The sequence below is a fragment of the Haemaphysalis longicornis genome, unplaced genomic scaffold, assembly GCF_048455015.1.
Source record: "Haemaphysalis longicornis isolate Haplotype H1 unplaced genomic scaffold, Haemaphysalis longicornis Haplotype H1 scaffold_7, whole genome shotgun sequence".
Classification (NCBI taxonomy): Eukaryota; Metazoa; Arthropoda; class Arachnida; order Ixodida; family Ixodidae; genus Haemaphysalis; species Haemaphysalis longicornis.
In genome coordinates, this window is record NW_027526422.1 from 171,755,551 (window position 1) to 171,771,011 (window position 15,461).

The 15,461-nt window shown below is 45.8% G+C and overlaps 1 protein-coding gene across 1 annotated transcript; it reads right to left on the reverse strand.

Moving 5' to 3' along the window:
* Positions 1-1,194: 1,194 nt before the first annotated feature.
* Positions 1,195-3,648, reverse strand: LOC144145511 (uncharacterized). Its single transcript, XM_077677164.1, has 2 exons — positions 3,637-3,648; positions 1,195-1,662 (listed from the first exon to the last, which is right to left on the reverse strand). The coding sequence occupies exons 1-2, from the start codon at positions 3,646-3,648 to the stop codon at positions 1,195-1,197; spliced, it is 480 nt and encodes a 159-aa protein (XP_077533290.1).
* Between the last annotated feature and the right edge of the window lie 11,813 nt (positions 3,649-15,461).

Below are 15,461 nucleotides of genomic sequence, written 5' to 3' on the forward strand. Positions count from 1 at the left end.
TTTGTAATTGTAATCTGATTTACTGCGTTTGTGTGATCTTTGTGATTCCTACACTGCGATCCTTCTGTGAATTGTAGACCTATGCTTTGTATAATATATAGGAAATGTAGTAATGACTTTGCTTTGTGCTATTTTTCTGTTATGTTTGTGCTATTATTCTTAAACTTGTGAACAGCACTGTTAACACGTACACTGTAAATCGGGTGGCTGATGATTCTGTCAGTCCACGTCCGCCTTTAGTCTCAGCCTGCCCTTGGTGTTGCAAAGAAATAAAAATCAAAACAAAAAATAATAAATTGCATTACGTAACCCATAAAGTGCGCAAAATCATTTTTGCATTTGATACTATATATGTAGCGCTAGTGGAAAGAGGGCGGAGCGCAGTTAGCCATTATCCATCGTGTCAACGTAGACAATTAGAAGGCGACACTCAAATCTGCTTTTACTTGTGGCCTCCCGCTTGGAAGTGTGCAAATACAAATATTATCATGTGTGATCAGTGCTTTCTCGGAATCGGCGCTGAAAATGCATCGCGTAATAAGGAACAGTAATAAGCGAAGCTTATAGTGACGGTGTGTGTTATTCAGTCTACAAAGCTCTCTTTTGTTCGAGAAAAGAAAAAAAGACTAGTAAATCACGATTCTTTATTTTACACGTCATTCATGTGCCACATGCAGTCATACCAATACAATCATCAATCTCAACATCCCAAGTGGTAGAGCGCAACGCCCTTGAGAAGAATTGTATAGATGAAGTAATTGCTAGGGGATACCACATTCACTTGCCGGTCACAAACCCTGTTCACTCTACGCAATCAGATAAATACTGCCGCAGCACTGTTGTGGCTACCGAAATTCAGCACAGCGTCTATGAAAATGCTCAAGTACGTTTCCTAGTCCGACCCTGCCAAAGAATACTTGTTCTCTGCTAATTTTGCAATTATAGTGTTTCGTGATATCTCTTGACCCTTGGTAGATGCGGGAACTGAAACCCATAAATTTTTTTCATGAGCCGCTTAGGAAGATGGGGCCAGTGTCGCCACAACTCCGGTAGTTCAGGCACAGAGCGGTGGATTTTACGTTGAGAAAGAGGGTTCCTTCTAGCATGATCAAGTTCACGCCACGCCTTACCCTGTATTCACGTTCATACCCGCGTTCAAAATAGGAAAGACAAGTAAAACGAAGTAATTTCTAATCAGCCCTTGTAGCCATAGCCGCCGTATCCGTATCCGCCATAGCCGCCGCCGTATCCACCATAGCCTCCGCCGTATCCATAGCCACCTCCATAGCCATATCCGCCGTAACCTCCTCCAAGGCCTGAGTGGGCGACAATGGCTCCACCGCCATGGATCTTGTTCACTTGGTGTAGAGTCCGAACATAGAAGGCAGGTCCAGCCACGACCTTGGCAAAGCCAGGTCCTCCGCGTAGTAGGGCTACACTGCTCCCGACACCTACGCCCCCAACGCCGAGTCCTCCACCGTAGCCACCGTAGCCGCCTCCGTAACCGCCTCCGTATCCGCCTCCGTATCCGCCACCATAGCCGCCACCATAGCCGCCACCGTAGCCGCCGCCGTAGCCGCCACCGTAGCCGCCTCCGTAACCTCCGAGGAGACCGCCAGCTATAGTTGTAGCAGCAGTTGCACAAATAACCAGGGCAATGCTCTGAAAAAGATAAAAATATCAACAGGGAATTGTAATAAACGTTTACATCACGCACACGAGCTATAACCGTGGAACCTGCGGCAGGGCTAATTCATTTACGCAGGGTGCAGTATGTGACCAGGGAAACAACTAAAAGTAATACAGGCACGGCCCATTTCAAAGTCCTGCTAGGCGGCTGACTTAGACCGCTGGTGTAGCTTGGGACACGTGTTTATAACCATTCTCCTGCCGCCGCATATATTCCTGCGATACCTCAGGCTCAAGTATTTCATTTCTGCTCAGTCTACTATTCCAAGGCTTATAAACGCGGGGAGAGTGTCGTTCGCCCAAAAAGCATCCGCTTTCCACAGCATGCATTCAAGTTGAATATTCACGAAACCTGCATACACGAATCTTTGATGGCTTTACGATAAAGTCAGTGCATCGGAATTGATTATCCTAGGCTGTGGCAGAAAAAGATTTTCTTAGCTACATCACTTAGTATATTCACTGGTTACCACACCACCGCAACAGTCTGGTCTATTTGTGTTTAGTTAGCAGAAGAACTTTTCAATGTGAATGGCGTAAGAGTATTTAGCGGTGAGCGGCTGAGTCACGGTTTAAAAAAACTGGTTTCAGTTTGACGTAATCGGCGATGCCCCAAAATTATGACGAGAGGTATTAGGGACCTTCTTACAAGCGAAGGCACATCTTATTAATATAAGGAGCGGATGACAACCCAGTGCTCGTATCGAAATAGAGCTGCTGTTTTTGTTCTACACTGTTTTTTTATGAAGAGTGGGATATAAATGCCCCTGCTTAAGAAACGCAGTGTTGTCTTATTCTGTGCGGCTACATGCGGCACCGTATAACAAATGATTTGATTGATTGTGGGGTTTAACGCGCCGACGCAACGCAGGCGATGAGGCGCGCCGTAGTGGAGGGCTCCGGATTAATTTTAACCACCTGGGGATCTTTATCGTGCGCCGAAATCTCGTACACACGGGCGTTTTTGCTTTTCGCCTCCATCAGAAAAGCGGCCGCCGCGGCCGGGAATCGAACCCGCGACCTCGTGCTCAGCAACGCAACGCCTTAGCCACTGAGCCACCGCGGCGGGTACCGTATAACAAATGGCTCGGCTAACTTCGCTTTTACCATTAAATGCATTCTCTCTCTCTCTCTCTTGTCTTGTTAAGTAAATTGGGGCACATAATGATTTTACTCCCCCAACCACACGAGTTCTGTCAGCAGGAGGATATCGCAACTTTTCCGTCTTTGTATACGTGCGCTCTGGAAACAATATCCCCCTCCCCGCCATTCTCAATCCGGGAGAGCGCTACAAAATAGAGGTAAAATAGCAAGACTAAAAAATTGTGCACCTGATCTCCCAACAACCATTCCTGCAAAACACAAAAATACTCCATTTTCACACCACTTGAAGACCATAGCTTTCAATGATTATTTTAACCAGAGCAAGAGAGCACGCGAACCTTGAAATTGCCATAAACTGAGAATTTATCGCAATGTCGAGTGGTTTCAGTCAGGTTGGCATTTTTCTTGGAGTAACACTCGAGCTTTGCGCGTTACGTTGACGTATAGACTCCGTGACTGGTCATCTATCAACCCTCAGCATGCGTGCGGAACACGCGGGTACGTGATGTTGACGTGGGGCAATTTCGAGATAAAAGAAATCATTGCATGAGCATATTTTTCACTGGAGCTTCTCTTTGTGACGAGAAGGGGTTATTGTTTATACATTTACACAGCGCCATAACTATGAGCATGCCCGTCAAACACCCCGCAATAAGTCAACGCTAGTCAAGCTGCACCTGCCCATCCATATCCTAAGCTGCAAATATGAAGCTGCAACGGCCCGGTATGTAACACAAGCAGTTTCGTCCAACACGTACAAGCGTGAACGTCTAAAGGCAAGTCATACTCCCCACATAAGCAGCGTCAAGCCCCCCTGATTTCACAAAGACCATGCAGCCTCACCAGAGCGTTCATTTTGCGCTGTAGGTTCAACGATGTCTCGTCGGAAACAGGTAGCGTCTATTATTCCGACGGGGTTTTTATATGGAGCGGGTCCTCTTCGCCCGGCTCCAAACGCGAGGGGGCACGGGCTGATCCGCCTGAAGATCAGGCACGTGCACAACGCCCCGCAGCGACCTAAACCATCGTCGGTGATACCGAAAGCGCCCTGAAGGAAACGCGACACAGGACTGATTCAACCGTTCTTTCCTCCACCTTGCCCAGTCGAACGAGTACGTCCGCGCCTAGCTGTATACCAACACCGTCTACGGATAGGAGGTCCGGTAATCATTCCTGACCATTATTTCTGTCGGGAATTTCCTGCTCATTGTGTGTTTTGAAATCAAACATAATCAACGCCTGCTGGCTGTGGCCAGGCAAGGTCGAGGTTTCTGCTCTGTCAGTGGAACGGTTCTTAAGGCTTCCTAAAATAAAAGGGGTGGCTTGGCGTGATCCTTCCGCAGAGGAAGAAAGCTTACGTTTAGAAATGCGAGGCAGAAGTTAGGCAGGCTCATCGATAACGTAACTAGCTCCTTTGCAAACATATAAAAGGGGTAGCACCGGACGAGTGGGAATATGGTCTAAAATAGACCAGGTAAAAACAATATCCCGCAAGGAAACTATCATCACGAGAACCCATGGGGGTAGTCGTGATGCTAAGAAAAAGCTGCTCGAGTATCGCCTGTCCTGAACTTGGCAATAATAAAAAGAGGGCTACATCAGCTAACATGCATGCGTAATATCCCTGCTCGCCCAGGTTTTGTTGTTGCTGCAGTTTTTTTTGTAGTGCATCACCAGCACCTTTTGTAGTTCTCAGCAATGAAGGAAGAAGCGGGCATAATATTTGTTTTACTTGTGTTCCGCAACAAAAGGGTGGCGTCAATAAGATTTTAAAGTTCATTTCCCCTAATACTCGGATGGATGTGCGGTTGAGTGGCTTAGGGAAGCGGTGGAGGCTAGCGGGGAGTGAAGGGGAGCGGTGTGGCACAGGAACGGTGTAATTCGTTTAATGGAATGGAGAACAAAAACGACGAAGTACAAAGATTTTCTTCGCCTTTTGTTGCGTACGCCCAGTAAGGTTCACCCAGTCCCGGTACTGCTGAGACCTTGGTATCCCCAGAGAAAATACACTGAAGGAAGGACGTAATTAAGGAACTAAACCAGGAGTGGAGGAACGAAGGACTGCATTTGGAGGTGGAGACGTTTTTTAATAACGTTTTTATTTCTTTATTTCTGCTTTGTACAGGTTATAAACCTTGCGAAAGAAATGGGGGAATTTATGGTGGAGGGGGGGGGGGTCACTGTCCACATCTTCGCTGTACACGCCCACGTTCTTGCGAGTCTCGAGCCAGCAGTGGTATTAGCTACGTTGGCCCTGTGCTCCCGGTTGCTTGGGGGGCATGAAGTCGAAGAGCTGCCAGCTGTTTTCTCTCTTTCCGAAGTGCCCGAGTTTAAGGCGAGGCAGGTTGGAAACGCAATGACGGAGATGAAAAGCTTCTACTACATGACAACAACAGAAACCACAGGAAGCCAATTCTGTTAGAGTGAGCAAGCGGGACCACTTTGACGACTGAACTCCAAAGCATGGTTGGCAATAAGCGGAAGGGGCGTAATCAAAACACAACCCGTGTAGAGGGCTTATGAAGCCGTAGTAATGCGCGCGCAACGGGCCGAGCCTAGCTTAGAAAGGAAGAGTGAATTGGTGCTCGTTTATTTTTCGTCTAGGTTACTTCGGCAGGTTCAAAATAATTTTGTGGCGTCAGGCGTCAATGAATCCGCTGCTAGCGTTCCCAAAGGTACTTTGGTGGATCTCTTAATAGTGTGGTTGCTTCAACCGGTTTCGGGAGTTAGGAAGGCAGTAATTGAATGTGGTAGTAGTTTGCCTTCATGGCCCCTTCCGCAAGCATATTCGGTCTATCTGGTCACGCTGGATATTCAGCGGCGATCTGTTCTTAACCAGATAGCCAGTAATCAGTTCATGGGTCTTTCTAGCAGAAGGGCTGTCATATGGCCATGCACAACTGGAAAAAGACGACGAACCATAGTAACCATACCATCTAAAAGCTTATGCACTGTTTACAAAAGTTGTACAAACTAAATCCTTAAAAATCTTCTAAACCCCTTCCAGCAATCAAAGCATGTGTAAATATTTTGTCTATTAAAAAAAATTCCAGGTCTTCGTGAACGCCTGCTGCAGTCACAGCACGGAAATACACGTTTTAGAAACGGATTTGCTGGTTCAAACTGCCTTAAAGGGACACTGAAGTGATAAGTAAACATTGCGGGATTACTTGCGCAAATTGTAGTCCGGAGTCTCCAGACCATGTTTCGACCACCGTGGGCGCGTTACGCGATTTTATTTAGTAGAAAAATTAATTCGAAAATGCTGTCCTCCTCTCTTTACGCTCGCCCATTTTCTGCGACGTTTTCGCGTGACGTCGAGAGGAGCCGAGCTCGCAATTGGCTGCGCTACTGCACGGCTCCCCTGCCTTCAGACAGTCAGTCGGCCCAGCGTTTCGTCCGCCGGCCGCCGACGGGTCGCCGCAATTCGTTCGCTCAGTTGAAACGAAGCCAGGACACGTTTGTGAATGGTAGAATCTGCCTTTCTTTAATTGGTTAGTTTGTACACTGTATCTAGCTCCAAGTCAAGGTCGCTTCACACAAGCGCTGCACAAGCTCACATGCGACGCTTCGCTGACTGGTACGCCAGTAGGAAAATATAAGGCCTCTTGAAGGCGGGAGAAGAGTCAGCGAAGTCAATATAGGTACTACGGAAATAAAATCAACTGATATTTTTACCGTACAGCGTAAAACTAGGGTGCGGGAAGCACTTTTTTGCGCTGAGCGAACAAGCACAGCGGTCAGCAGCACGACTACGCATCTGCGAACGCTTTTCCGTCTACGAAATGCAATTGCTAGACGTGAGCTATTGTGGAAACTCGGGCGACGCTTACTGCACGAGCACAATACAACAAATAGTCGCCGAAGCTGCTTGAAATGCCAAAACTAAATAAAAGTGTAAACTGGTTGTACAATATGTACCCTATATTACCAAGGCCAGCGGAGCCCGCTCCGTGGCCGAGCGGTTTAGGGGCGCTAGATATGCCACCGCAAGTATTTTGCAAGTCAGGAGTTCGAATCCCCGCGGGTAGGTGCTTTTTTTTCTGTAAGTTAACTTTTTTCGTTTTCCGCCGATGTTTTCTATATTGAGTTCACCTTTTTTTTTGGGCCGCAACGTTCATGGCTCCACGAACTAGTTCACAAAACGCTCGCAGGCTGGCACTGGCGCGCTAGCGAGTTCTCGTTGGCGTGCTGTTGCCATAAGCACCGACTGCTTGCAGGCAGTGGGCACAGGCCAGAATGAACAGACCCTTGGCCTGGTGCGAACACGCTGTTTACGATACAGGCATGAGGGAGGCAAGCTCCAAATATGGGGGAAAAGCGCATGACATTTGGGCGTCTGCGGGTACGCGGAGGGTGGTCATGCACTGCGTAGGTTTCGGCTAGTGAATGCTACGATTCCAAGCCGTCCTAGGAGGCTTATCTTTATGCATTTTTACAGCTGACAACATGGCAGAAGCGCGGTACGATGATTACTGAGTTATTGAGAATGCCCATCCAACAACACCAACGGTTGTTTTTTACAGAACCGAAACCGAAACCGAAACTTGTTTGGTTGCTCACCTTGGGCATCGTCCAATCACGGCGCCCGCTCCTCCTACCGTCACAGCTTTAGTTGGTGCGGCCGCCGCAAATCGCGCATGGTAGTTTTTCTTCTTTCGCGCTTTGTAAAATAATTACCGATTTGTCAATCGTAAAAACGATGAAAAGTGTGCTAATTTGAGCCAGTCTACGCAGTGCAAGCAAAAACGGGAGCTTGACAAATTCACTTCAGTGTCCCTTTAACTTCCTAATGCTGAAATATTTCCACTACGTATGCAAGTGAGTTCGCTGGCTCACACAAGAGCTGCTTTCCCTTACGGAATTCTTGCAGCAATTTTGGTCGTATTTTCCATGCGTTTGGGCAGAACATGCCAACTGGAATGGTAAATGAGCTCTGAGTCTTGCCGTCACTGCTTTTTTTTTTCGAGAAACAGTATGGTCAAGGTACCTAACTTATTGGTGAAACGTAAATACTGCACGGATGCACAGAAAACAAGTTGCTAATGCGGTCATGCCCCTTTTGGTATCTCCTGACCTTAAAGACGGATGTTTAGCGACTGAAGTTTTACATTTGGCTCCGAAGTTATGCTACTATATTGAAAGCATTTGCATGTTTGTTTTCTTTAGTTTTATTGCTCACATTTCCTGCTAATATTGCTTCAGAAACCCTTCCGCCAACAGATAAGGAAACCGAGCAGTAAAAACATGTAGAAATTCTTGCAACCATCTGCCTGAAGTTATTTCAAGTGTTTAGGCTGCACGCGACTAAAATTTTCTTTTGCAATCTCGTTCTCTTTGTAGCATCGGAAATATTTCAAGGGTTATACAAGGTTCAAATAAGTAAACAAAGGTGCACAATATAGAAACAACATTTCAAATATTTTGTTTATACCGAGAAAAATGACAGGAGTCGAAAGAAGGCACCGCAGGACTGTCGCTAACTAAAAATTTCCTTACGGGAAGAACTTATACATACAAACCCAAACAATGACAATAGATGGAAAGTAATTCTTGGTGCTAGGCGGCAAGAAAACACAATAAAACAACATTTGCACGTGCACAGAAATAACCACGCGGGACAGACCGGAAGGTGAACCTTGCTATCTGACAACCTATAAAAGCTTGGCTGGCACAACGGTTGTTGTTTGCGACGTGAAACCTTCCAACTAACTAATGTACCAGCTCATCCTTGTACTAAAAAAACCACGTCAGTGTGCCTGAAGTAAGGGGTTCATCCACACGCCCCACGGTGCTCGTATGGATGTGCATACCTGTCATTCCCTACGTTACTCTGACGTTGCCGAAGGCGTGTATTATAAGGCATCGCAGTCATCCTCTGTGTACGCCAGTCGCCTCGTGACTTCAGGAATACAGGAGCCGGTGATTGCATTTATACAATATGTTTTGGAGCGTAACTACTTCTCCTTGTGTTCACCGACATTGAAGGTCAGAGCAACCTCGGTAATAAATCAGGGAACGTAAGAGCAACCGCAGGAATAACGCACATCCGCATCCACCTGCGCATGTCTCTTGTGGGCGTGGATCATGTTTAGCGACATGGAGGCGCCTTTTAAACACCCCTACCTAATATGTCGTATACTGGAACCGTTTTTTTATCGAAGAAGACTCGTTCTATCAGACAGGCCCTGAATCAGGTTGTTAGGTACAGTGGCGAACTCGTTAAGGCGAGAGCCTTACCTCTACGTTTTATGAAACTCGTTGGTTGTTCAGAACATTGGTGGGACAAAAAATGGGAGCGCGATCCGGGGAGCGCGAGCCAGAGGAGGGTACTGAAAAAGGGTGAAGGAGTGCGCTGACAGAGCGGCCGTCAGCCCCACTTGCAATAAGAGCCACTGTGAAAAGTGAACGTGCCCACGTAGGAGCACGCGACGGTCCTGGCGATGGTGAGAAATCGGAAGCAGCTCTACGGGATTATTTTCATGGGGCTGACAACTGGGGCAGCCACAAAATTCATCGGAAAGTTCAACAAGAGATTAAACAGAAGTCGCATTTGGGGTTTTACATTCACAAATTATTTGCCATTCCTTCCTAAGGAAACTTGAGAAAAGCGCGAAAGCTAAAAGTTCGTCCAATTTTCACGGAAAGTGCGTCCAATCCGTCGTCGAACCTTCAAAGACAGAGATCGCAAACGAAGAACGAACCCATGCAAAAATGTCTTGTGCATTAACAAACATAAATCTACGACCGATTTCAATGTACACCGATACGTTGTTTATGAGATACATATACGCGGTTTTACTCCATTCTCATGATCGACGCGTGTATTGCCTCACATAGAATCGTCCCTTTTTCGCGATTTTCAAGTAACCGTTTTGGCAGAATGGAAGCCCAGCTTCATGCACGCGACGTGTGTGTAGACATCTCATCAGAGCTATTATGTCGATCAACGGGTATATGGGGAAATACATTAGGTTTTTCGCAGGACGCCATCTGTCCCATTAGGAATGCTTCCGCTCTAACGCTAAGCATTCCTCAGAATATTTTTTCTGAAGCCCATCACTAGCTCCGGGCAAGCACCGCTTTCATTTTCGTGTATTTTCTTGACACCTTGCTCAAAGAACGGCGCTCTGCCTGGATTGTGAATTTTGATGTTTTAATGCATATTTATTTTTGTTATCATTTTTTGGTTGCCAGTGAATGCGTGCCCTCTGCTCCCGCTTTTCCACTTCCTGCACTTTGCCGCTGTGCGAACAAAATCAACCAGAGCCTTCCTGAGTCTTCTCCTGCACATGGCGGCCTATTGCAATCGTGTTCAATTATTTATTCAGCCAGAAAATTCGTTTTACTACGGGAAGGATGAAGCAGGCTATTACACAGTGCAATTATTGGGCATTGAAGACGCCTTCTGACATGGCTGTGGCAGTTTCTGCTAGCATCGTAGATATTCTTTTACGCTGAGTGAAACATTGACGTTGGAGGCACAACTACTGCCTGGAGTCAAGCCTCCGCGTCCCTATTTTGTGGTTGGCTGTGTCCCTGTAAGCGACAGGAATCGAAGAGATATCATCGAATATCCTAGATTCAAGCTCCTCTGAAGAGCGCAGTTGGGGAGCTACTGCCTGCTGCTAAATGGCGTGTTTTGTAAATACTGCGCACAAAAGTGGTACAGTGAAACCCAGATAGTACGACTTTCAAGGGACCACGAGAAGCGTCGTATGGCCGGGATGTCGTACGACAGGGGTGCGGGTAAATGCCGGCCTAGTAGACGGTCCCCGTGACGGGTAGGGTAAGAACTCATTTAAACTTCTATATTTAGCGCGTTCTGACGTGATTGGCGACCCTTTACCTGAAATTCAAAATTAAAAAAAATTCAACGCCTATGTGTGCCCTCTCCCCTCCATTGCGCCCAGCTAGCCCGTCAGTCAAACGCCGCGTGCTACGCGACGCCCTTGCCATCCGGCGGTATTTATAGCCCGCCTGCCCCAGGCCTTGCGCGTGGGAGACAAGGCCAACGTGCTCGAGCAACTTGACAGGGGAAAAAACGAGTTAATTGCACTCGTTGTTAATGGCTATCAACTAGTTAACACTGTGGAAGGTACAACAATAAAACCTTAATATAAATTTGGGAGCACAAGGCATGAAAAGGCAAACTACCTTTATGCTCCAGGTTATGTGAACGTTTTGAGTTACTAAACTTTAGAATTATTCAAGGCTGTATCGGCACTTGAATGTATCTATCTTGACGAAGCCACGTAACAATTGTAGCCCGTTTCTTCTATTTATGCACTGAAAATGCGGCAAATTGGCTTTATCTAGTTGATCCTAGAAATTTAGTATTATTTGTGGCTGGAGGTGAAAAAGATGGACAATTGACTACCTAATATAGAACAAAAAACGGAATCCATATTATCAGCGAAACGTTTAACCCTTGGTTCCGTAATTAGATTAGGGCTACAACGCCAACGCAACATTGAGGGATTTTCAATCATTCATTTCGCTATTCAAGCATTTCTTACACCACTCTTGCTCATTTTCTTATTAAAATTTCAACCGTGCTCTTTTGAGAGCGATTTCAAAAGAAAGTGCGTGGCTATGTAATAATCATTGCTCGCTTGCCTACCAAAAAAATCTGTAGGCTTACGAACCACTAAAGTCTGAACAATGGATCAGAAGTAATGGCAGCTTACAGTTTTCTGCATAAGAAGTTACGTGGAATCAGACCAAGGATCAACTCAATCAGCCAACAACTTCATCCGATCGGCCTGCCAGACTAGTGGTTGCAGCCGCGCAGACCTTAATCTAACAAATTTCTTCTGTCTGAAGTATGTGAACTTTTCGCATCGGCATCTCACATGGGTACGATAGGTTTTACACTGCTTCTCCTGTATCCTTAAAACAAAAAAAAACATGTTCAACGCACACCTACTTGTTAACTTGCATACAATGTCTTCACCAGTGTCCAAGTCACCTTCAATTTTAAGTATAATGGCTTAGATATTTTTGTTTCAAGCATGCGCGCTGCGAAGTACTGAACATCGAAGGGTGCTAAAGTAGGTGGGCAAGGGCGGCATTGCGTGCCGGGGAACGGGAACAACATTGGCGGGAAAGGTTTAGAAGAGGGCTCTGAGAAAGGGCTACGGGGCGATGCGACGGCGGAGGATAAGGCACTGTTCCACGAGCAAAACAGGTGGATTTGAGAGCTAATAGTACTGACGGAGGCGAAAAAGAGCCTTCTGGCAAAGGCGAACGAACACTAGATTCAAAGGGGGCTGTTTAGGCGGCTGGTCACGTGGTGACGGGTGCTGCCGCAAATTTCAACACAAAATTTAGAAGCAGATCTACAGAAGGTCCAACTGGGCTCTCTCCTTCGTTTTCTTAGAAATTTATAAGCATCTCTATAATTCTGGTAATACCTGCATGCATGGCGCGTGTATGTTACCTCAACCCAGATTTTCAAAAACTATACAGAAGTGTTGGCTGCATCAAGTGCGGAATACCTTGCTAAAGAAGCATACCATCATACTTATATAGCACTCTCGTACACAGCAACGCAGTGATGTGCTATTCTCTTTGTATGTGTAATACTGATGCCCCTCGGAGCACGCACAAAGCATTCAGAATACCGACACAGATTGTTTTTACGGTATAATCTCATAGTGCTTGCGCTATAAGAGATCTACTGATTGCTTCACTGGCATATGCAGCACGGTGTGCAGCACACGTATGAATTTCTAAAGTCAAAGTGTAGTCCTATATAGCTACAGTGGCCATTTGTTACCCTGTGGGCATTTTTGCTAGAACAACAGCAGGAACTATCGCGAATGCGTCAGAGCTTTCGCTTAACATTTCCTTTGAGATCTCACGACCTCAGTTGGTTCAGGCAGCTTGATTTGAAATAAGTGCAATAAGTATTTTCTCGCCTGTGAGTTCTCGTAGAGGACCTTAAACTTCAAAACGTGGCGTTTTGGATACTACGGCCTTTGTCTAGGCTTCAAGTTAGGTATATTCATTTCTAGCCCTACGACGTGCGCGGCAACATTCTGCTCATTGTACGTCGAGATGCGGGTGGACAATGTTAGACATATCGTCGGGCCTCTTCCATGCGGCGCATCAAACCTTACGCAGGCTAGCTATAAAATAAAAACGCGGGAAGCTCCACCAAGTGAACAGTTTCCTACATGCGCGCCCAGGTAGTTTTGATATTGGTTTCGCGCTCAAAAAATACTTTCGTCCCTACTCGGGGCCACACCATCGCCCCAAGGTGTCAAGGGGAGGAATCGGGGCCTCTCGGCTACAACTCCTTCAATGTAACGAAAGAAACGTAGGGTGTTTTAACTACTCCCGAGTATTTTACGCCCAAATGGCAAAAAAAAATGTGAAGGCTTGTCTTGTAGCATTACCCTTACTTTGAACTGAAATACAAAAAAGAAATGTAGGAATCTGTCAGTCAGTATAAAGACCCATTCTTGTGAGAGGCTGGGCGTGCCCCGTCCTGCTTGGAGCTGTCTGCCCTCAGCGAGTTCTGTCACGTCTTCAGGTGACCCGAACTCACTCTACCAAATTATCCTCTCTTCCTGCACCCATTTGTCAATCATTCCCGTAAAGGTCTAGAGGTCTTCTTTGTATTAATAATGCCTGTTGGTCCTCATCTGGTGTCCACTTATTGCATAGTACATGAGCTACTTATGCCCCTGGCCTAAGTCATGATTGATTTAAAGGTCAGCCGAGATCATAAGTGCTCTGCTTCAACGCATGGTACACAAAATGGTTTGCACTTGGCGGACACTGAAGAAGGGCTCAACGCATCACGTTAGCAATTCCCGCTTTTTTTTTGTTCTCTCGCTTTAATCTTTGTCTGTGCTGTTGCTTACTAGAAGTGTTAAACTTTGCAAGGCAAGGTAAATGTTCATGTCATTTTTATTATAGCAGTGTAATGAACAACAACGAATCACAACTGTAACGACAACACAAAAATCCACGCAATCGGTGAAAACCCTATGATGCACTCGAGAGATGTTTGTACGGTTCGTTTGCGGTTCTTCCACCTGGCGCTAGATTTGTACCCGTACGCAACAAGGTTCATTCCGCAAAACAAGGTTATACTAGTTATTAGGCGTTGATATTTCTAATTGTTGGAGGCAAACTCTAAGCACCTAATTTAAGCACCTAGAAGATAATAAAAGTGTTGTGACACCTTATTTCCTTCAGCGATTTTTAACGATGAGTTAAGCAATTTTTGCAGCCAGCCATGGGCAGAAGCATTTCAAAAATCAAATTTAATTACTGCAGGCGCGAACGGCATTACAAAACCCCCTGCAGCGAAATCGCTATAAGAGTGACAAAGACTTTCGCCACTCGGAGCCGCACAGTCTTTAGTGATGTCGTGTGGCTCTTTCCAATACAACAGACGGTCTCCTGCACTGCTGTTGACCGTCATTAGGATTATCCAGACCTGCCTCTGAACAGCATCGTCACATTGGCAAAGTTTCGAAATATGGTAAGGTTTTAAACACCAATGAATCTAAACACCAACAGCATAACCGAAATGAACTGAAATATTTCTCCAACAAAACCTAAAAACGAATAACAACGTCTCATTACACGAATTTGCAAATGAGTTTTCGAATTTTCCACGGACCTGTATCCGCCTTCAAGCTTAGGTGGTTCAATGCGTACCACGTCCGATCCTAGCACACGACACGAAAAACGCGCTTGACGTCAAGGTTTTTCGATTGACGTCACCGCCTGCAGTCTTGCGGACACTACAGTGTGAAATAATAATTTTTGTTGCCGGCGACCGAAACTGAAACTGGTTCAAATGAATGCTTTCCTATTGTTTCTATGGTGTATGCGGCCATCTAGTGGCTCCTGCCAGCTGTACTAGTCTCTGTAGATACGACTGCCATGTCAGAAGTCCGGTGGCTCTTCAAAAGAGACGGGCGGTATTTATGTATTTTATTTTCGGAGGCGGTTTAAAATCTTCGTCATTACTTATACCGTGGAAGTGTAATATTCATGACAACACCTAACGATGCGAAAATGGTCGTCTTGCAGCTAACCGGCACGCTTTAGGATCTGTTCTATGTAATGGACAGATATAAAGAGCGGCTGCAACTGGGACAAAATATGTGGTAACTTCTCCGCGCAACAATTATGTGTTGCTCTGCATAGGAATATCTGCAAACCATCGCGCTATTAGTATAAGTCAAGACAGTTTAAAATTTCAGTGAATTTAATCCACATTCTTGTGCTAAGTATTGGGACTTAGAGAGCGTTGGAGTACGCATCTGGAGATATGTTCTCTGTACTTTAATTCATAGTTTATTTTATTTTCCTTCCCTAAATCGTTGCTGATGGGAATATCAGCACTTTTCTGCGACCCACTTCATCAATAAGGTGGGCGGTGATTAGGTGGGTACTGAAGGTCAACAACACATCTGTTTTTTTCTCTTTGGTTTCAAAAAAGACTTTGCATTCACACATTGCTTCTTTCTTCCTATACACGCCTGACGACATACAAAAACATGTAATTTCCTTAGTGTTCTGCTGAAAGAAACTGCATTACGTAACGAGTAATCTGCCCAAAATCATTTTTGAATTCCATATTCTTTGTGCAGGCCTCGTGGGCAGAGGGCGGAGCGCTATTAGCCATTAGCTATCGTTTC